At 40.0% G+C, this 22,408-nt stretch overlaps 1 protein-coding gene across 1 annotated transcript in view; it reads left to right on the forward strand.

The window, feature by feature from the left end:
* mctp2a (multiple C2 domains, transmembrane 2a) overlaps window positions 1-22,180 on the forward strand; it is a 51,130-nt gene extending 28,950 nt beyond the window's left edge. Inside the window, exons 18-23 of the mRNA XM_056255508.1 lie at window positions 9,017-9,136; window positions 10,717-10,758; window positions 15,491-15,600; window positions 16,858-16,967; window positions 18,745-18,842; window positions 21,939-22,180. Coding sequence (XP_056111483.1) covers window positions 9,017-9,136; window positions 10,717-10,758; window positions 15,491-15,600; window positions 16,858-16,967; window positions 18,745-18,842; window positions 21,939-22,007 — 549 coding nt within the window. The 3' untranslated portion in view covers window positions 22,008-22,180. The remainder of the gene's footprint in view (window positions 1-9,016; window positions 9,137-10,716; window positions 10,759-15,490; window positions 15,601-16,857; window positions 16,968-18,744; window positions 18,843-21,938) is intronic.
* The last annotated feature ends 228 nt before the right edge of the window (window positions 22,181-22,408 follow it).

Raw genomic sequence — 22,408 nt, forward strand, 5'->3', positions numbered from 1 at the left:
AGTTGCTTCTGTGACTTAGGTGTAAACATTTAGCTTGAGACCAGCAACCATAAACAATAAATTGAAGAGAACTTCTGCACATGACGTGCAACAATAAGATACGACATCTAATATCTATTAGTAATATTATAATTCATCATTTATTCAGCCTTATGTCGTTCCAAACCTGTATGACTTTCTTTCTTGTGTGGAATTTAAAGAAGATATTTTGAAGAATGTTGGTTACCAAACAGTTCTGGTTACCATTGACTTCCACTGTATGGTCAAAAATTGTTCCACCTTAAAGAGAAAGTCATAGAGGTTTGGAACAAACATTAGGACGAGTAAACAATGACAGAATTATAAGATTTGGGCTTAAAATACCCTCATTTATATGCAATTCATTTGATTATTTAATGAACATGTCACGCACTTCATTCACTTAAAAGTTTGAATCGATTGACAGTCCCAGTCTTTGTGTTAGATCTTTGTCTGTCAGGGTTTTCTTTGTGCCTTACCTTTGTTTCGCTTCACTCTGAAAGTTTCCCTGGACAGCTACATTGAAATGAATGTGCGCATATGTGTGTGTGTGGGTCCCGCTGTGTGCCTCATGGGCTTTAAGAAACTGTCAAGGAGTTTGTGCTGCGAGTATGACAGGAGGGCGAACCCTTGATAGTGATATATGTGCATGGGCTCTTCCTGAAACTCTGGAGGAAGGGATTAATAATTAAAGAGCTGGATTTGAGCGTCCGCTAACAGTGCAGTGATGGCTGGAGATTTGACAGTGTCAGTGTTGTTATTGAGATGTGTATGCTCCGTGTCATCGCTCGGCTCCTGGGGCTCAACGGCGAGTCTGCCTTGACCCCGCGCGCATCCCTCTTATCCTTCACACTGACAGTAGCGCCGCTGACAGCTCCTCCCTTCACTCCGCTTGTGCTTTTTACATACGAGTGTACATTTTTATGATCACTCCACTAAAATGTGCGCATGCAGTTTGCATGTTTACATATTCATTGTTTGCTTTGCATAATTTGTACATATTTTTAATATTCTCCTTCCATCTGTGCATAAACATGCTTTAGCATAAACAGCTTGCATTCCGCTCTCATTTTTTTTTGTTGCCTATTACTGCCGGCGAGCAAACATGCTCCGTCTTTAACCCTGATGCACATGTCTGTGTGCGTTTGCGTGTCGTAATGACCAGCACTAACACGCTCGCCACCTCAACAGTCACAGAGGACAACTCTCCCCGGGCGCCCGTGGTCGACTGGCTGTGACGTATGCGCTCGTATGTGTGTGTGAGCTTCCGTGAGCCGAGCTGACACTCGGGGTGCCGTCTGCCCCAGGGGAGAAGGCTCGCATGGCAGATCTGTCACCCGTGAGGTCGCTGAATGTTAACGCTCCCAACATGGATTAAACACTGGTGGCCAGTGCGGCGGGGTGGGGTCGCTGTGCCATCCGCTGACAGGCACCACAGGGCTCTGTACACTGGCCTCCACACCGCCGGTGACAGAGAGACTTTATCTCTCCCTCTCTCGCTCCCTCTGGGCGCACAGTCCACTCCACCGCTCCACTGATAAGGACATGAGCCGAGAATCACAAACATGTATCGTACACTCGCAGTCTGCAGTGCGCTTGCAGGATCACATTTCAACACAAGTTATATGCAATGCTACAGTCATTCTAGTTCAGTATGTATATGTTTGGGAATAATTAGATCTACAAGGAATTATAAATAGAATATAATTGTCTTCATTTCAGAATTATTTTTTTAATGTTTTATAATAAATTGTTAATGATATCCACAATAGCAAGATTATTGTGAAATAATTGAATTAAAACAGCCATTTGCATTTCATTTACATTCCAACAGATTAAATGTTTTAATCGAATTAATTAGCCACCAAATATAGGTTGATATTATAAAAACTTTATAAAAACGCAATATATAAAAAAAATAAATTAAAACTTTAAAAAAAGAATCACTTATTGTGATAAAAAATTACCTGCTTTTAAAACTTTTTTTTTTTTTTTGTCAAGTGTCTGGCCTGCGAGGAAGGGCATATTGGTGAAAAGCAGAGATTATTTAATGTAGATATATTATTGTATAAATCTAATAAAAATTTGATCTCGTTCAGAAAAAAATTAAAGAACTAGCATTTTCAATGACCAAATTCCTCGTACACGTTGACATGAGCAATATTTGAACATATTCCAAATGAGAAAATCATTATAATGCATCCAAAGATAAATGATGAGAAACACAAATGATTAGTTCACCTCCCAAATCTTTTGTTCATTTGTCACATAACAGACACAATGAACGAATCATGCATGAATGACCCAACAATACCATTTACTCAGTTTACTGGACATATTGGTGAATAATAGAGATGTTGTATTATTGTAGAAATATTTCAACCTGATCTTTGTCACACCATTCACAGTTTTGAATCCTGAAACTCTCCAATCTGAACACAGCTCAACGGGTCTTGGTGTACATTTACTGTAGCTGTACACAAGACACAAGCTTCTCCATTTATCTCAAGCTCTTTTTTGTCTCGATTGCTTACGGACATGTACGACTGTTACTGCCACTGGGGCCTTTGATTCAGTGCAAATGTTGTGTTTTAATCAAGACACCGATGTGTATGTGTCTCGCATCGCCCTACATTTCACCTTGGAAAAAAGCCAGAGAAAGAGGGAAAAGTGTGGCAACGCTGTAAGGATCTTCTGTTCACATTAAAGTTGCCCGGTTTCATCGGCTCTCTCAAACACACGCATACGCATTAAGCCTGCAGCCAATAGTCAGCCTTGTTAGATTTGCACAGATACGTTCATGTAATCTGGCATCCGTCCACAGCCCTTCGTCTGACCCTCATAAGGCACGGCTGCCGTTGTTTGCGTCTCGCTGCGGCTGCGGAAGATAAATGCACGACTCAAACTTCCCCTCGTGGTTTAGTTAGTGCTCACTTGCTCTGACACACATAATAGATTTCCCAGTCAATATGCACAAATCTAAAATGTTAATGCTCTGAGTAGTTACCTATGTAAAGTGCTTCTAAAAAATGTTCAGCGGTCATTGAAGAGATTGGTTAATATCTTATTTATTTGCCTTAAATCTAAATTGTTATAAAGTCAAGCCCTCTGAGACTTGTTATTTTGTTTGACTGTGTAATGGCTCAAAACAATTTCATATGCGTCTTACAGCAGCCCAATATGTCCAGTGTTATCTCGCTAATTCTCCCCACATTGCCGTCCAGTTTTGATGATTTATGGACTTAAGACTGCTTCTGATTCAAACACCAACTTTACTGGACATGATCCTTGCTCAGTTTGTCTTTCTGTGTTCATTAATACATTGAATGAATTTATATTGCTCTTATGAAAATGCTTTTAGTGGAACTAATCTCCCTTTATAAATTCTGGGTTGTTTTAGCCAGTCAGTGTTGTGTCAATTTCTATATATGAATGATATGCAGTGGGGTCCAAATGTCTGAGACCATGAAAATACCTGGAATATTAAACTAGAAAACAGCTCTTTTTAAATTGGAATAATATTTCACAATATTACTAGTTTTACTGTATGTTTGATCAATACAGTGATCAAAATACAGTGAGAATAAGAGACTTATTTTAAAGACGTTTAAAAAAATCCTACCGACCCCAAAAATTTGAACAGTAGTCTATATAAAATAAACAAAATATTTAAAAATGTTACCCTGACCATGAGAACTCCTTTGTACGGTCGATCAGATGCTTTTTGGATCATTCTCAGATCATGCCAGAGAATATGATCATCACTTTAATGACAGCTTGATTGCTGCTGTCATTAAAGCAAAAGGTGGACAAACCACATACTAGCAATTTAACCTTAGGCTAATGAAATCATCTGAATCATATAACGTAGACAAAATATACACATTTTCCTTAGTTCACTCAAACTGTTGCACCCTACTGGAACACGACGTATATATATGGTATATGTATTTTTATTCGGCATGTTCTGACTTTGAAATTCAGATGGATGGAGGTTATTGTACTCCCACAGTGATGCATGTTTACATTTAGCAGTAGCTGTGGAGTGTTTTTTCCCAGCCCTCCACACCACTTGTGTTTAGTCTGTCAGTAAGTAGTCTGATTTGGTAGCCTCTCTCCACCCCTTTGCCGTTTAATCAATTTGCAGGATTGTATAAACTCTTAGTGAGGGCGTCTTTGTCCTTTTGTTCTCCTCTCCCCCTCCCTGGAGAGCGTGGGTGGCGTTCTGCTGCCAGCCGGGCTTCGGCTCCAGGACTTATTTTATTCACACTTTTAATCGCTGAGTGCTTTATTATTAGGTATAGGAATTCCTCTGAACAGGGGATCGTCTAGAGAGGCCTCAGAAATACATTTAGTGCAATCATATTAACTGCACGCTAAAACAAATCCGTCAGGCGGTTCTTAACCCCCCGTTTGGCCGGTCTTCTGGTGATCCTTGTTGGTGTGTGAGGAGAGGGCGTCTCCATCACCATTCCAAGTCATCTTTCCCTCTTTGGACTCTCGACGTTTTTAAATCTAAATGATTTTTAGGTTCATATAGCAGTAGAATGTGTGTACAAGCTTTGCTAAATATGGTGTATATACAGTTATAAACTGATAATTGCAATATTGCAGGGCTCACACCTGCATTTTGAGAGTGAGTTTGGGAAATGTGTTCTGTGTGAGTGGAAACAATGCTGGACAGCAATGTAAATAGCCTCTTTGCATTGTACACATGCTTGTCTGTTAAGGGTGTGTGTTGATTTTTTTTTGTCGGTGCGGTTGGAATAACTAGAGTCGGAGATGAGCGGTGTCATTAGTAGGTTTTAGACTTGCTGTGTGTGTGTGGTAAGTCACATTGTTGCCAGATCTCGCTAGAAAAACAAGCAACTGGGTCTGACAAAACAAACCCAATATAACTCACTTTCCTTACCAAATAAGCCTAAACAAGCCCAAGTTCACGATTGTATTCTGGAAATAAGACCAAAAACATTGCAACGAGTCAATGAGCCCTAACATGCATATGGACAAGGCAACACTGCCTGTCATATAAATGTAAAAAATAAAAAGCCAGTTGTGAAGTGTTAACTAAGACTTTCTGGTCTTATAGAAGTCGCCATCTTTCATATTTATTTCCGTCACTGTCACTATGGTTACAGGTGTTATTCAAGGCTGTTAAAAGAATATGAAAGACTTGACTTCAGTTGCTCGTAGTAGTTCCACCTCAATTGAATCTCGGCAGTCAATGGCTCTTTTTGTGTGGCCTAGCAGTGCATGCTCTTTGTGGCCCTCATGTCGAAGGCACAGGTTTGATTCCAGCCGTGTCATGTTCTCTGTAGAAAAGAAAAAGTCGCCTAAAATTTAGTGCTATGTAGCTTTGTAGCTAATACATGTGACAGTAAGACAAATGAGCAATTCTGTTTGCACTTAATGTACTTAAGCAGTAAAACATCACTGTGTTTAATAGGTAAACCAATATACAGCTGGGTTTCTTCTTCAATATAAATTGACTCTAAAGGAAAGCGAGGACGAGGTAAAACCTGACAGATTTTAATCACCGCACTAATAAAACACAAACCACTTAAGCCGGGCTCAGACTACAGGAGTTTGTAAATCTTAACCAATTGTGAAATCTGGTTGCATCATGCACATAAGAAGAATCTTCACAGCTTTTCTTCTTTAAAAAAAAAAGCGTCCCCTTTCACGGGGAAGCGGATGTAACGGCTACTTGCTGTAGACATTATATGAGAAGACATTATAAAGGCAGTCGTGTTGTTGCCACATTTCCACCAGCCGTTGTCCACCAGACCCGTATAGATGCTTGTTGTTTCGCGGTCGCCATTTCAAAAGTTCCATCACGTCTCCTTGTAGACTTGTCTCTTATTGGCTATTGCGGAAGTACTGACGTAATCATAATCATCTCGATTTAAAAATCCTAAATATCAAACATGTTTGATATTGTCAGGGCGGCCCCCGATGTATTTGCGAGCAGATCGGGAGGTTTAAGATTGGATCTGTAAACGCCTCACATTACCAGATAATCTGGGCCGAACATTGGAACCAACCGATGCCCTGGATGCGATTTCTTTCTCAGAATGTCGGGAGGGGTAAATCGGGCCGAAATCGGCCTGAAACTCATGTAGTCGAGCCCGGCTTATTGACTCAAGGCTATCGGACACTGCCTTCACACCGAAATCAGAGAGACTTTTCCGAATGTTCACTGTTCTGTTTTTATTAGCACTGGGGAAAAGGCACGTAAATCCAGCATGCTTCCACATCCACACTGTTGGGGACGAAATGAAGACATTTCTGACAGGTTTTGTTTATCCAGTCATTTAGATGCTACATTTAGACACAATACATTTGACTGTATTTCTGTGTGCTTTTATCTTGTCCACCAAGCCTGCGAGCAGTTGAGCGGAAATTTGCATTAGTGGACGATTATGAATACCTGTGACAGATTCTCTCTCTCTCTTTCTCTAGACTCACAGGCTGCAAATGAATGGTCTCCTACTGTTGACTCGCATGGGAAGACAGGGACCAGGCAATTAGACTTTAGTAGTTAATGTAGAAGCTTCTGCAGGCAGGGCAAGCAGGTTCAACATTCCTGCTGGGCTGTCGCCAGGTTTTTTTCCTCCCCATCTCGGCTCTCTCACTTTCTCCCTTACTTTGGAAGGTATCACTTATGACAGCTAACCTGTTGATAAGCCCTTCGAGTTTATCTGAGGGTGAGGATGAAGGCGGGCCCCTCCACGTGGGGTCCCACAAGTGGAAGCGACTACAGCAAGATGCCGCTCGTATTCAACCTTCACAAGCTGTAATACGGTTTTCAGCTTGAATCTGTGCACTAGTACAGATCGAATAAGGAGTTAAAGAGATTCAGCCATCTCCGATAGTATAGTGTGACTAAATTTGTAATGAATTATTAAAGAAAGACCCAGATGTGTGCACTGTTGTTGTTGTTGTGCCTGCGGGGTTGTTGTCCAAGTGCTCTGTGCATTAAGCACGATTCTCATATCCCTGGTGGCTGTGTTTGTGTGTGCGTGCAGGCATGTGTGAAAGTGAACCTAGCTTAGGAGTGGCAGTAGGTAGACTGCCCAGAGCGCGATGTCTGGCCACTGGCTGATATGACAGGAACATGCTGGTCCTGTACTAGATTTAAAGTAAGGCCTGCAGGCCCCGTCTGACTTAAGTCAAACATATTGTCTCTAACAAGCCTCCAGCATGCCATGGAAATGCAGGCCTGTTGTTCTGTGTAGGTACAAGCTCGTTCTTGTGACCTTCAAATGAAAACTACAACACTCGCGCAGTGTGAGAAATTCAGATGTATTCATTTCAATTCATGTTAGACAGATGTGATGTGCAAGCATTGTTTCAAAAGTTTATTGTGGAAATACCCTGATGTAGTGCAATTTATTTATGTTAAATATATTTTATTATAGTGGCATGCAGGGCGGGGCCATGTTAGTTAATGCATTAACTAAAGTTAACTATTTCCCCGCCAGCAAAAAACAAACAAAAAATAATCTGCCAGCCACCACCAGCAATTTTGATATTTTTCACAAAAAAAAACTCATGGCCACCAGAATATTTAGTTTTTTGAATATCTGAACATGCAGTATATCAGAAGAACAGAACCTCCGCTTTTTAATTTATTTATAAGTTAACAAAACATTTTATTCTAGCTTCATGCATTCTTTTTTTATCAACGCTTGAATCTGGGTAAGTTTCATAAAAAAAACTCAATTTTAAACATTTTGTCAAACACTGCAACATGCACATAAAGCAATGCTTCTATCACTTGTTTCTGCTCATTCTTTGCCTGTGTTTTTATCTGGAGATTCAGTACTTTTTCAGAAGATGCGTAATAGCGTCCCTAACGTATAACAGTGAAAACATGGATTGGGAAACTAATGGGACCTTATTGTAAAGTGAAACCAATATTTTTATAAGCCCTTATTTTTTATGTTATTTCTTATTGAAATCACAGATTAGTTGTGCAGTATACATTAGGGACCAATGTATTGACTTTTTGGATTATCGTCATGTGCCTATTTCCCATTGTATAATGCAGATTTTCTCATGTTTTCCTTATTTAAACATACATAAATTATTCAGCATAATTCAAAATTATGAAGGGGGCAGCAAAGGTAATCGAAATATAAAATAGACAGAATTGAGTGTGCACAATAAAATACTCAGTATCAGCCAATATATGTCAACTATTACAATACAAATACAATATAAATGTCTCTGATAAATATTATGGCACCGTTATATTTCGCATCCCTAGTTTTCTTTGAATCAATGTTTCAGTTATTTATAGCATTACATTGATGAAATTTGCTGACATAAATGCTCAAGTGTAGATGTTATGTTACAGAGTGCATTTTTATAATAATGTTCTCTGAGAATGTCTGTTTTTACAGTCATCCCTGCGCGTCATCTTATTATTTCTCAGGCTCATTAAGTTGCCGCTAGCTGGCTTTAAATTCAGCCGGCCAATTAGCGGCGTGCTGCGCGGTGCTGTGGGTGTTGTGCACCAATTTCTCTTATGGAAATCTGAAGGATTATTCATCTTATTTCTACCAGGGGTCTTGAGTGTTCGCAGTCTCTCTCCGCAGTGGTAAAACGCATACGAGTGCTATAGGTCAGGCAGCAGGAATGCAGTACATCAGAGCAAGTGTGGAGGACCCGCTCCTGTCAGATGCTCCGATTTGTCGCATCCGAATAACACACCAGCATAGTGTTGATCAATTGCAAATTTGATTCAAATCTCCTATACCACGACTCCTTTATGAGGTGCTGGAAGGGATGCTTGGACTTTACACTACAGTTTTCTTGTTAAGACAAGGTTTAGGGTCTCTGTGTCAAGTCTTTCTATTTTCTAAGAGTTAATTTCCAATGTAATATTTGAGGAAATGCATATGTGTGTGTATGTGTAGGCAGCATTGCCAACTGCTGTCTGGGATTCTCATACCCTGTTTAATGCATCTCTCTTGGTCTCTCTCTCTCTTAGATATTTGTGTTGACAGTCTGGCTTTGGGAGCTGTTCATGTTGCCCCTCTTCCTCCTCCTGCTCATTGGCTGGAACTACTTCCACATCACACCAGGCATGGCCAGCTCCAGTCAGGACTTGGTGAGTGCTGTGATGTCGCCCACTCAGCTGCACAGAAAATGGCCCCTAATAAGTCAGAGTCTGTGCTGGTGACTCACAGGATTTAGAAATGACAAGCATCAGTTTAAAACCTCACAGATTCTACTGAAGAATGATTAGAAATATTAATAGACGTTATGTCTACAGATATCTGATGTCATATACAGTACAGTACCTGCCAACACATTCTTTTATGCTCACCAAGGTTGCATTTATTTAATCAAAAATACAGTAAAAACAGTAATATTGTGAAATATTACAATTTAAAATAATTGTTTTCTATTCAATTTTTTTTAAATGTAATTTTCAGCATTATTACTCTAGAAATATTGCAACAGAAATCATTCTAATATGCTGATTTTCTGCTCAAGAAACATTTACTATTATTATTATCAATGTTGAAAACAGTTTTTGGTGCTTAACATTTTTGTGGAAACAATGATACCATTCAAACATTCGTGGTAAGATTAAAAAAAAAAAAAAGCAAGATGAATCAATACTTTTATTTAGCAAGGATGCATTAAATTGATCAAAAGTGCCAGTGAAGACATTTACAATATTACAAAAGATTTCTATTTAATAAATGCAAATTAATAAAAGTATTCCACAAAAATGTTAAGCAGCACAACTGTTTTCAACATTAATAATAAGAAGAAATGTTTCTAGAGCAGGAAATCAGCATTCTAGAATGATATCTGAAGGATCATAGACTAATGTAACGATGAAGATTGTGCTGAAAGTGTGAGAATACGACTGTGGGATGATATGAAACAAGCACAGCAATGTAGGAAACCCGATATATAGTTTATGGTACTATCCGAATGTTGCTTTACCACTCAGAATGAAGTATTCCAGGGAGTCATTAGATCATTTACAGCACATTATACACCTTACAAGACTGAAATAAGTATTTTTCACAGCATTTCTAAAGACATTAATTGGTCAGCCCTTCCTAATTAGATCCATGTTATCTATAAATTCAACATTAACAAGGGTTAAGATGTCTGAAATGCTCCTATCACTCTTGGTCGTGAGTTTGAACGTAGCAGTCACACTTTGAGTGACCTTCATCTCCAGTGGGTTGTGTAAACTGCATTTGAGTCTTTGAGCAAAACTCTTTGTGCACCAGCAGCCCGTCTCAGTGCCGCATCTCAGGCTCGGGACGGGGCTGTGTGCTCTGGCACCCAGAGTGCCACAGTTACATTCAATAGCCAGAAAGGGTCAGGGATGACTTAAGAGCGGTCTAGGCACCCGAACGGCCAAGATTAAATGCATTCCTTTTGGTTTCAGGTGCATGTGTGAGTGTGTGTGTACGTGTTTGTTGTGAAGAAATTAGATTGCTTGGTTGTGACATCGCTCTTGTGAGGAAGGCCCTTCTCATTCACCTCCTCCTTTTGTGCGAGGTCACCCGAGAGGCAGTTGCTACGGCAACAAGGCCTCTCCCAATGGGGGTGTATATACAAGCGAAGGTTTCATTACGAGGTGTTTGTTAAGAAAATGCTCCATTGCCCACGTGTGTCTCAATCTCATCCGCTCTCTGTCTCTTTCTTCTTCTTTTACAGGAGAACATGTCCGTGGCCGAGGACGAGGACGAAGATGAAAAGGTATTTTGCCGGTGTCATGCGTGGTTTTTGATTAACCGCTGACTTTTATAGAGCCTCTCTGAGCTGTCCTTGGGGTTCTGCATAGATGGACTGTACCTTTAATTATTATGCGTTAAACTCAGGACTGCAACTTAAATACGTTTAAAATGAGGACAGACGATTCAGCAAGCACATTTTCCCTCCAGTACTTTCACACCAGTCCTCTGGGAATCCTCGCTCATACAACAAATGGATTTGGTTGCTTTGCTGTGGTCCTTTGAAACGCAGAAATAAGCACAGAACGGCATCATTAATTGAAGTTTGCCTTCCGCTGGGGAATAGAGGCATTGTAAGGATTTTGAGGCAGGCATGGCTAAATAGGGAGGCTGGACTGCAGTTGAACTCCTCCTTTTAGCATTTTTTTTTTTTTTTTATGCTTAAGATGAGTCATTAGACTAATTACAAATTCTCCCAAATCTGCTTAGATCCAATTATTATTCAAATATTCAGTCATTAAAAAGAAAAAGAAACATCCTTAATTTTTTTTGCCTTTGAAAATCAACAACATTTAAGCTGGTATGGTTTCGTTGTGTGGTGCGTGTGGATGGTAAACTGTCATAATGGTCAAAATCTGAATGCTGAGTGCTTAATAAATTCATAATGAGGCAGGGCAGGCTCATAATCATTTTAGGCCACGCTGTCTGGTCCAGAGAAGAATGAGTTAACAGGAAGATAATGCGTTATTGCTTTCTGACTTGGATGTGCGGAAGTGCGCAGCTCGAAGCCTCCGAGCGCTGACCCTTGCGCTGTACGGCTAGGGCCTAGGATTCATATTCATAATGTGCTCAATATATTCTGCTATGATGACCGCAGGCTAGCTTCATCTGTTGAGAGGAACCCCTCTGTTAAAAACAGCTCCCTCTTCCAAATCCTATCCAAGCCAAGCAGATAATTCACGGATGAAACGCATGATATGTGTGTGCATGCACATTAGTTTACGCCCAGCAGCTAAACAATTGTAATATATCTTGGAGGGAGAAACCATGAGTTTGTGGTAAAAAAAAAAAAGAAAAAAGAAAAAAAAACGACATATAAGCCTTATAAATATTTGGATTTGGGAATGTGTCCGTTTAAATTAGGATAATGTCATAAAATTATATTAGTTTCATAATGTCATAAGTATAATTAGCTTGGAATATTGTAAAAAAAAATTGACCTTGTCCGTTCTTGGACTGCCTGTGCATGTATTTATTTGTATTATTTCATTATAATTACAAGTAATAGAATTAACCGTATTTTTCTAGTGAGATATATTGTGTTTTTACACCCTTTCACGTCTTGTGTAAATTAAATATCTCCTTTCATTTATCAAATTACCCAGATGTCCATGTTTATTTTAAGTTGTCAGCTCTAATTTAAGATGGCGTGTTTCAAAGTCCTGTTATGTTTTTTCACTTTGACTTCAGTTTCACGCAGGCAGATCAAACAGTGTAGCGTTACACTTCCTATCAAAGTCATCGCAGCTAATGTTATGGGGTTGGAGAATGATCGGTGTTAAATTTGATCACTTCAAAGGTGCCGTTTTTCCCCTTCTCTTTGGTTAACATGGGGATAAAGGCTGTCCCCTCTGAGGAGGTTACGGTTACCGCCCGTTTTTCAGTATGTTTTCCCCTGGAGGAAGAGAATATGTAAACCTACAGCTGCGATGGAATGAAGCTTAAGAAAGTCGATGGGAGAAGCCGCGATACAATAACAGATCTCCTCTACGAGCACGAATCTGTCCTGGGGGAGAGAGAAATGTACAAATCACGATGTAACTTCCCTTCGGCTTTCGGTATCAATCGTGTCGAGCACACAGACACTGGTTTAAATCACATCAGAAAACGAGAGGATAGAAGAGAAAACAACCCCCTGGATGCGTGTCCTAAATGACCGAGAGGCCCTGTTCCCTGGGCACAGGTCACCTAAGAGTACCAGGCTTTGGCTAGACCCCCCTCTTCCACCGTAGCCCAGGGTATCATCATCGGTGCTCTTCTAACCCTCAAGCCCTCTCCCCCCTCACATCTAACATATCACCTTCAGCACACACCACAAGGACAGAGTGTTGATGTCATAATCATTGTGTATTCCAGAGTGCACAATCCTGTGACATATCCATTAGGGAGCGCTGGGTGTTTTGTGCTTGTTTGTACGGTGGTTGTTGGCTTTAACAAACCCATTTGCAACACATTTAGCCAATAACGCAGGTGTTTTATTTAGGTGCGTTCCTCTGGTTATTCCGTTGTGGAATAAGTGAGTCGCGAATATTTGCACCAGCTTTGAATGAATATTCAAATTTGATGCCATTTACCCAATTACAGGAATGTTAAATGATGTGTTTTTTTTTTTTATTGTGCCGAGCATCCCTGTGAAAATGCATTTTCTGTTTGCCTTTGTGCAATCTGTTCCCTATTAAGCCAACATAAAAGTTATGTGACAATTTCATTTGAATTGAGAATATGATCTGACACAGGTTTTCTAATCAGTAGACATGTAGCGCGGAGAGTTTATTTATGGTGAAAAAAATTCAGAGGCGAAAAAAAAAAAAGGCTGTCTGACTTCAAGGGAGTTCAGAAAGATGAATTGCAAAAGTCCAGAGAACTTGTATATCATGCTTCTATGCATGCTTTCACTGTCATCTTTTGGTCTCCATTAATATGAATATTTCATGTTTGTCATTTTAAGACTTTACAGCCTTATCAAAGCAATCTGTGACAAACGTTACCTCAACATGTACAGTGAACCTTAGTTTTGGAAACTAAAAAATATCATTAGATAACAATATTAAAGCAAGTTGACACCTGCAACACAAAACAATAGGTGGAGTTCATCACATTAACTATGGGCATGATCACACTTTATTTTTGAACAGCATCGAACAGATCTTTTATAATCTTACAGTTTACAACATATTTCTATATTTATTTACTATACAGTTTACTATATTTATATTAGGTGGCTTGCATTGAGGAAAGATTGAAAAAGTCAAAACTGAGCTTTTTATACTACTCAAGCTCAATTGTGCTCATAAGTTTACGTATGCAAATATCAGTTTGTTAATGTTAAAATAGAAAAAAGTAAATAAAAAGAAACATATTATGAGATGTAGAAAGAACCAGATTTTTTTTTTCTCTGAGCATAAGTATTATTGTTTTTTAAATAAACTAGCAAACCTATAAAACGTCTTGTTTTGCTCGAAAATAAACTGTGAACTATTTCTTTTAAATAATCCCCACTTGATTTGATATTTTGTTATCTATTATGTGGCTTAAGTGTTCAACTATTTTTTTGGGAGCACTGTAAGTTCATTTTTCTTGCGGTTGGTCGAGAGTCATTAAGCAAAGAAACACTAAAGACATTTGAGCTGAAATCAAACACAGTTGATACACTGAAAGAATATATCATCTTCTGCACTTTATCCTCCTTTGACACTTTCCTCACAAATGAGGGATTTGAAATGACTCATAACAGGAGGCATGTTGATTTTCTCTTGATTGATATCCTAGTCTCTGTGTACGGACATGCTGTGTGTCGCTGGAGTCGACGGGTTGTGCTGAGTGGAGGCATGACTGGCTTCCCATGGTTCCCTGTGTCTGGGGCCGAATGGAGAGTGACAGTGGGGAGTCTGGACTGAGCTTTCCCAGGGGCCGACTCACCAGGCCCGCTGTCTGGGGGACGATCGCTTATACAAACATATACAGCGCTCGATCACACGTTTGTCCCCCCCCCATACTATCCATCATTACTCCTGTCATTATTCCATCCTTTTGATGTGAGGGCTTCTCGTTTCTCTCTCTTTCTCTTTCTTCTCTTCCCCCTTTGGAGAACTATACTCATGGGCTCTTATGCTGGAGGATTTCTCTGATGTGATCATGTTGCTTTGGACGTTAGATTACCCTAGCAATCTTCTTTAAGTAAAATGGAATAGAATTTCTCTCTTTTTTTTCATCGAAAGTCCATTTAGCCCATGTCTCTGAATTACATGGCAACCCAATACTCTGTGATGCATCAAAATACAAAAAGACAATGGGATTTCCCATCTCTCTTACAAGAAGTAAAAACATTGCTTTGTATAACATGATTACACTCAGACATTGCAATCTTTCTCCCACGAGCTCAGATACAGAAAACGCTAAATCCAATGATTTCAACCCTGCACTCAATCTTGCCATAAGGTGGGCAACTCTGAGTTTTCATACGCCAAGAACTGGTACTCGAAAAAGCTTGCAACCTAGGAAACGAGCCAAGACTTGCCCGGCAGAGAGACTCGTGGATTAGACGACCTCGCAAGTTGGCGTCTTACGCCGTCTGTGTTCTCTAACTCCCGAGTCCGTCACACACTCTCTCTCTCTCTCTCTCTCTCTCTCTCTCTCTCTCTCTCTCTCTCTCTCTCTCTCTCTCTCTCTCTCTCTCTCTCTGTATGCTTTCTGATTGCCATTTTTACATCTTTTTCCTCCTCCGCTTAATCTTTGATTGTGATGCACCTTTATTGTTTGCGCCTGACAAATGCTGAAATACTCCTAGATTCGTGACAGCTCTGGAGGAGAGGCTGACACATTTTCACGTCTGAGGAGATGTTACAGAAGCTCATTACAGGCCATTGACTAGATGAAATACTGGTGATGGCACTCTGGAAATAAACTGCTCTTCCTTTGTAGGCTTCTAGCAGCTGACTTCCCTCATCAGTCTCTGTCTTTTTTTTCTTTCTCTTCAGGAATCAGAGAAAAGAGGACTGATGGAAAAAATCCACATGGTTCAAGAAATTGTGCTTACAGTTCAGAGCACTTTAGATGAAGTGGCTTGCATCGGGGAAAGAGTGAAAAAGTAAGAACGGAGGATTTTATACATCTTCTGAAGCTCACATATGCAGTTGTGCTCATACGTTGTTTATCAAATAGCTTCATTAATAAAAAACAAAATGCATTTTATGTGTCCTTTTATTAAAAAGACTGTTTAGTTCCACGTTTAAAGGGATAGTTCACTTTGAAATTAATTTTTGATATGTTTTAGCTTACCTCAAGGGCATCCAAGATGTAGGTGTCTTTGTTTCCACAGAAGTTTCAATTTTGATATTTTTAGGTCAAACCGTTCTTGTCTGTCAGTCATATAATGCAGGTCTATGGTCACCACCTCAAAGAGCATGCACAGAGTCCAAATTAAACATGATTTAATGACTCGTAAATGTAAGGAGACATTGATGGCCTAAGACACGAAACGAGCGGTTTGTGTGAGAAAACGAACAGTATTTATATCGTTTTTACATCTTGTAACCACAGGCACGTCCAAGTTATCTGAGGGCGCCGGCGCTTCGGTCTGTGCGTTACAAGATGTAAAAACGATATAAATACTGTTCGTTTTCTCACACAAACCGCTCGTTTCGTGTCTTAGGCCATCAATGTGTACTTACATTTACGAGTCATTAAATCATGTTTAATTTGGACTTCTCTGTGCATGCTCTTTGAGGTGGTGACCATAGACCTGCATTAAATGACTGACAGACAAGAACGGTTTGACCTAAAAATATCAAAATTGAAACTTCTGTGGAAACAAAGACACCTACATCTTGGATGCCCTTGAGGTAAGCTAAAACAAATCAAAAATTAATTTCAAAGTGAACTATCCCTTTAAATTAAATAAATAAATAGAGAATAAATCTATAACGTTTTCAGAATTAAGTCATATTATTATGAGATGAATGCTAATGATAATGATATACAATAAGCAAGGATTTCTTTGTTGGTAAACTATCCCAAAGTATGATCTAAATCTTTAAATCCATTTCTTGCATTTTTGCTGCTACTTGGGTGAACTATTGTAACTATTCATGCCTTTTCATTATATAATGTCAATTTTATTTATGCAATATTACGCCTTTAATCTCCACATGTTTATTCTCAAATGTTTACAGCTTTATTCTGATAATTTTATGTTGTCTTAGATTTTTATTTTACTTTGCACTGAAACACTGTTATAGCAAGGAACCTGAACTGTTAATAAGGTACATGTCCAAAAATAGCGTACATGTATTTATTCATATATGATTTATGAAAATTAATTAATGACTTGTGTCTCCATTGACAGCACATTCAACTGGTCAGTGCCGTTCTTGTCATTCCTGGCCTGCCTGGCTCTGTTTCTGGCGACTACCTCCTTGTACTTCATCCCACTGCGCTACATAGTTTTAGTGTGGGGTAAGTAAGTGAGACACCATGTGTAGCCCTTTCACCCAATCATGCGTGATACTCCAGTGCTGCTGTTAAGCTGTCTCCACTTTCCTTTAAATGGAAGTCATGCAGAGGTGTTTTAGAAAGAATCACACTTTACTGTCTCTGAGCTTTGAGCTCGGACTCCTTTACTGACGCCTGACGAAAGCTATTTAAAAAGTGATCCATTTCCATAACTCTACATGTGACAGCTGATCAGAATCATGAACATGATCCGCGGTTGGCTGGGGAGACCAGCTGCACTGAGGCTTTGCAATCTTGTGAAAGTTTGATGTATGTACAGTTAGAAAGAAAGAGTTAGTGAGCGTAGGCATTATTCTGCCGTATTAATGCCCCTAAATGTCGATTAGAGGTTTCACGTATATGATGATTAGTTTTGATGATTGGAAGAAAAGAAATTCTTGTCTTACAATATGGAATAATATGTAATATGCACAAGTTTGGGGTCAGTAAGATTTTGTAATGTTTATGAAAAAAAGTCTCTTGCATTTATTTGATCAAAAATACAGATTTTCTATTTGAATATATTTTAAAATGAAATTTTCAGCAGCTATTACTAGCCTTCAGTGTCACATGATCTTTCAGAAATAATTGTAATATTCTGATTTGCTGCTCAAGAAACATTTGAGTATTATTGGTATATTATTATTCATACCAATGTTGAAATAATTTGTGGGGCTTAATATTTTTTTGTGTAAACTGACACATTGAATACAAAGTTCAAAAGAACAGCGTTTATTTAAAATATACTTTTTTGTAACATTATAAATGTCTTTACTGTAGCTTTATTTGATCAATTTAATGTGTCCTTGATGAATAAAATAAATAATTTCTTTATTTAATAATAATAATAATAAAAAACATGTAAAAAAAAAAAAGTGTGTGATGCTATCCAAAGTTGCGAAATTAACTTGTGCACAAAATCGGAATATTGTATAAAACATTTGCGAATAAGCATCGTTTCCATCCAGTGAGTTGAAGAGAACAAAATCTTCACTTCCTGATAAACTGTTGCCAAATATTACTAAGAAAAGTTTAAATTGCTGCAGCAGCAGAAGCCACTGTGGGTATTTTTTCCGTATATAATAAATTACTTGCGCCTCAGAGCACGCATACAAAACACGATAAATGCTGGCATGCTATCTTTCTTTCGGAGGCCGATGCCTGCTGTTTGGGAACGCAGTCGTTAAAGACAGTTCTGGGAGGTCATTATACCGAACCACTTTGATGACAGACTTTGGCGTAGGCATTTCAGAATGACCGAAACAACATTTCAGATGCTGTGGAACACGATCATATCGTGTAGCCACATCTTTTTTGATGTTCATCGAGGAATTCTTTCGGTAAATGTGTTTCCGGCGTTTGTTTTCTAATCGGATAAAAAAATGGAACTGCCTCAATACATTTTTTTTTTTAATTCATGCGCATCTTGGCGTTTCCATTCAGCGTTTTTTATGCGATATCCCTAAATGCACATAAAAATAGGTGGATGGAAACACAGCTAGTGTCAGCGCAATGCTTTGCTCTTGTTGCAGTTAAATGGCATCACAAATACAGCAGTAGTGTGAACCGCGATATACCGTATACTCTATACATTTATTTATATGCACCTCCAATCACATAGCAGTATGAATTACAGCAGATAAAGTGACAAATGTTTGTTTGGTCAAGGTTTGATTAGCCAGTAAGATACCTGCAAGTGCGGCGGGTAACTGTATTTATTAATGTGTGCTTGTTTTCACAGGTGTTACCAAATTTACCAAGAAGCTTATCAACCCATATGCCGTTAACACAAATGAAATACTGGATTTTCTCAAGAGGGTGCCTTCTGATGTTCAAAAGGTAAGGGTCCGGTTTTACATTTAGAGAGAGTGGGAGGGACGGAGAAGGAAGGAATTCCCTGAAGATGTCTGCATTATTTGCTCTAACAGAATTCCCAAGTGTTACCCAGGATATTTCCTCTGGCTGTGTTTGATTATTAATGGACTCGTGCCTTTAAAGGCGGCCCCCGGCCCAATTATTTCCCAGCATGTCTTGATGGAGTCACCCGGCTGCCTGGATGGGGTCCGCTCTGATCTATCCTCGGCCGTAACGCTTCAGCCTTGTCCCTGATTATCAGTTTTGTCGGCCTGTGATAAAAGAAGGGTGCTGTAGAGGGTTCAGGGATTGCTAAGGGGTCGGTGTCTGCACACTGGCAGTGTGGCGGCCCCCGTCACATCAGGTTGGAGGACTCGATTAATGAAGTGTTGAGCCAACGCTGTCCTGCTGGGCGCCATATGTGATGAAACATTATCCATGGCTGATATGTCATTCAGGGTTACATCATAAGCCCGCGGATGTGCAGCCAAACGCTGAGAGTCTCGCTCTGTCTTTCGGACCTTGAGTGCGATTCAGAAGTCGGGATCCAAAGCAGGTCCTACTGTGACAAAGCGTTCTGCATAGGCTACTTTTCTCCATCAACATGGCTATTTAACTGTTGTCAATGCTTCATGTCCTGCTCAGATACTGGAGAGCTTGAGTGATTGGCTCAGACAAACCTCCTGGGATGAACCTCTGCAACTTTACGTTAACATATGTCAGTGTGGATAGATGAAGCCAGCATGACACACTGGTTTTGGCATGTGGAAGCAGCAAGTTGGCAAAACAAGATGGAAACCATTGCTGAGTTTTTAAGCCTTTTGAAGTATGTTTTCGTGGTTGGATGAACTGCCTGCTGTTCATTTAAACGGAACGCACCAAAAATGGGAAGAGAGAATGATCTTTAGCAACAAAAAAAGCAAGCCACTTTTTAAAGAACAAAATGCCAATAAAACGGCACAGTGGTCATTAACCATACCAAAAAGGTATGCAAATCCTTGCTGTCCCCGTTAAGTTTACAATGTTCGAACCTTAATGCTAAAAAAAAGGATTGACCAAATAAACAGCACGTTACAAAAGCTCAAATTGACTCCTGTCTCACGGTTCCGAAAATGACTTGGCAATTAGTGCCTGTGCAGTTCTTCAAACACAAACCCTCAAAACTGGACTTCATACAGCGGCCCTCTGTCCTAAAATAAGCAGCATCTGTCAGTTCTGAGGACAGTTTCATGTTCTGAGGCTGCCGCGTCTCTTTGTTCCCTTGTGCTCCATCTCCCATTCTCATAATCAGGGCCTGGTAATTAGTGTGCAGTCCCTACCTTGCAGATACACCTCCAGGTTATTGTTTCGAAGAGAAACAAACAAGAAAATCATTTGGACGCATTCTCCACACTTTCGAGTCCCATCAGCCTCATGCCATATTTAATTATTTGTCGATTCTGTACGTCGTTTGGACTGAAGGGTGGCCTTGGACAAGAAAAGATGCCTTTAATGCCATTTTCAGAGGCGGATGTTACTCTTTAACTGTGAAAGGAAAATCAGAGTGTTTTTGGAGGTTCTTGCGATCCTGGAGCACCTGGGCTTGATAATGTGTCTGAAACGCCAATGAGCTTGCTGTTCAACCTTCAAATACTTGGACAGTGTTTGCTGTAGTAGTTTGTAGCGTGCTTTCAGAAATTCTCCACCTTCCCCAGCTCCACCTGTATAAATCTGCTATGGGTAATGCATGTATGTTATATTGTAAAGCAGCAGCATGTCTTACTTGCTCACAGCATACGTGTCGTGTATGTACTGGCAGTGGCAGGTCCTACAGTAGGCAGTACTTGCTCTGCAGCAAACATATTAATATTGTCATATCAATAACCATGCCAAACACTCTGAGAAATGATCAATATGGAAATAATTTGAAGTTGATGGAAAATAAATCTGTAAAATAGAGTTATACTTTAGATAGCAACTTCTGGATTCACTGTAGTTTGCGAGGTTTGTGGAAAAAAATATTAATTCGAAATTCAAAGATTAGTTTAAACTAATAATATAAATGCATACTGTATTTGCTGAATGCTGACAGCATATGAGAAAGTACTACAAGGTTTGCCTTTCTATCAGATATACTGTAATACTGTTTCACATACCGTTTATCTTCTTTGTTAACAGCTCTGTCTAATAAATTGAAACATAATAAGGTACAATAAAGTAGTGAAGATGGAGAAAGGGATCTTCTGTGCGTTTGCACTCAGGCGCTGGTGTTCCCAGCACTGTCAAAAAAAAATTCCTGGTGCTTCCAACCCCTTATTTGCCAATAATTAAAAAATGCCAGGTCGAAACTAGTTAAAGTTTTTAACTGAAATGCAGTTGCATCTGGAGTGTAAAACTAAATTTGGTACATCAGCCCATTTATTAGTCACCACATCACATTATGACATTTTGCGGAAAGAGAAGGGCCGACTTTCCAGTCATATAGCAATTTCTTAATTGTTGAACACTTTAACTCCATATCTTTTTGGCTGTCTAGAAGTTGTACGTAGATACGCTGTGAGCTCCTGGAACAAATCTTTATTCAGTTTCTCATACCTCAGTGAAACTCTACTTTCATCACGCCGACCTTCACCTCCGACCTGAGTTCACTCCCTGCTTTAAGTAAAGTAAACAGCATGTTCATCTGAAACGAGGGAAGTGTGTGATCATCTGTAACCGCAATGCCCCAGCCGGAGCCATACAGGCACTTACTCCTGCCTACAAGCTGCTATAATTAGTCTCCAACAAACTTTTCTCAGGAAGGACACAACTCGCAACTCCTCGGTTTGCGAGGACCTAAGACAGCGGGTCTGCTCAACCAGTATAGTTCCCTTATAGGTGGGGGTGGTACAGTCACCGCTGTGTCGGTACGGAACCCTTGACTTTTCAAATCTTTCCTCCTTGTGATTAATCCCCTCTGCTCCTGTGTTTAAAACATGATTCATTACAGGCGCGCCCGCCTGGCTTTCCCCCTGCACCGGCTCTCCTCAGGGGAGCCATTACCGTGAGCGGGCCTCAGCTCCGATTACCTGCGTCTGACCAAAGAGCTGTTTGTTTTTACAGGTGCAGTACAGCGAACTGAGAGCCGAGCTCGGCAACCAGGGCCCGGTGAAGAAGAAACGCTTGCGCTGAAACCCGATGGACGTGTCGGATGAAAGAGACGGGCGGCGTTTCAGGACACGGTCTGTTTAAGTCATATTGCCCCTGTGCGAGTGGAGGAGGAGCCCCCTTGTGCCAAGCCATCCGCATTGCCACTGAGGTGTATTCATCGACTGTGTTGTACTGTGTGTGTGTGTGTGCTTATATTTGTAATTTGTGTGTGTGTGAGAGAGAGAGAGAGGGGCCCCTGGTGACGGGGTCTTTGGCCCTCGTGAACTCGTGGTCACAGTATCTGAGGATATGAAGGTAAAGGCGGGCTTCACCAGCCTCTGCATGTGGTCACGCTGAAATGCAATGAAATACGACACAGCCTATTCATATATTAAAGTCTTTTTAGAGACCACATTCTGGTTCATTTAACAAAGGAAAAATTA

The sequence above is a fragment of the Rhinichthys klamathensis genome, unplaced genomic scaffold (genome assembly GCF_029890125.1).
Source record: "Rhinichthys klamathensis goyatoka isolate OS25496 unplaced genomic scaffold, OSU_Roscu_1.1 h1tg000005l_1, whole genome shotgun sequence".
Lineage (NCBI taxonomy): Eukaryota > Metazoa > Chordata > Actinopteri > Cypriniformes > Leuciscidae > Rhinichthys > Rhinichthys klamathensis.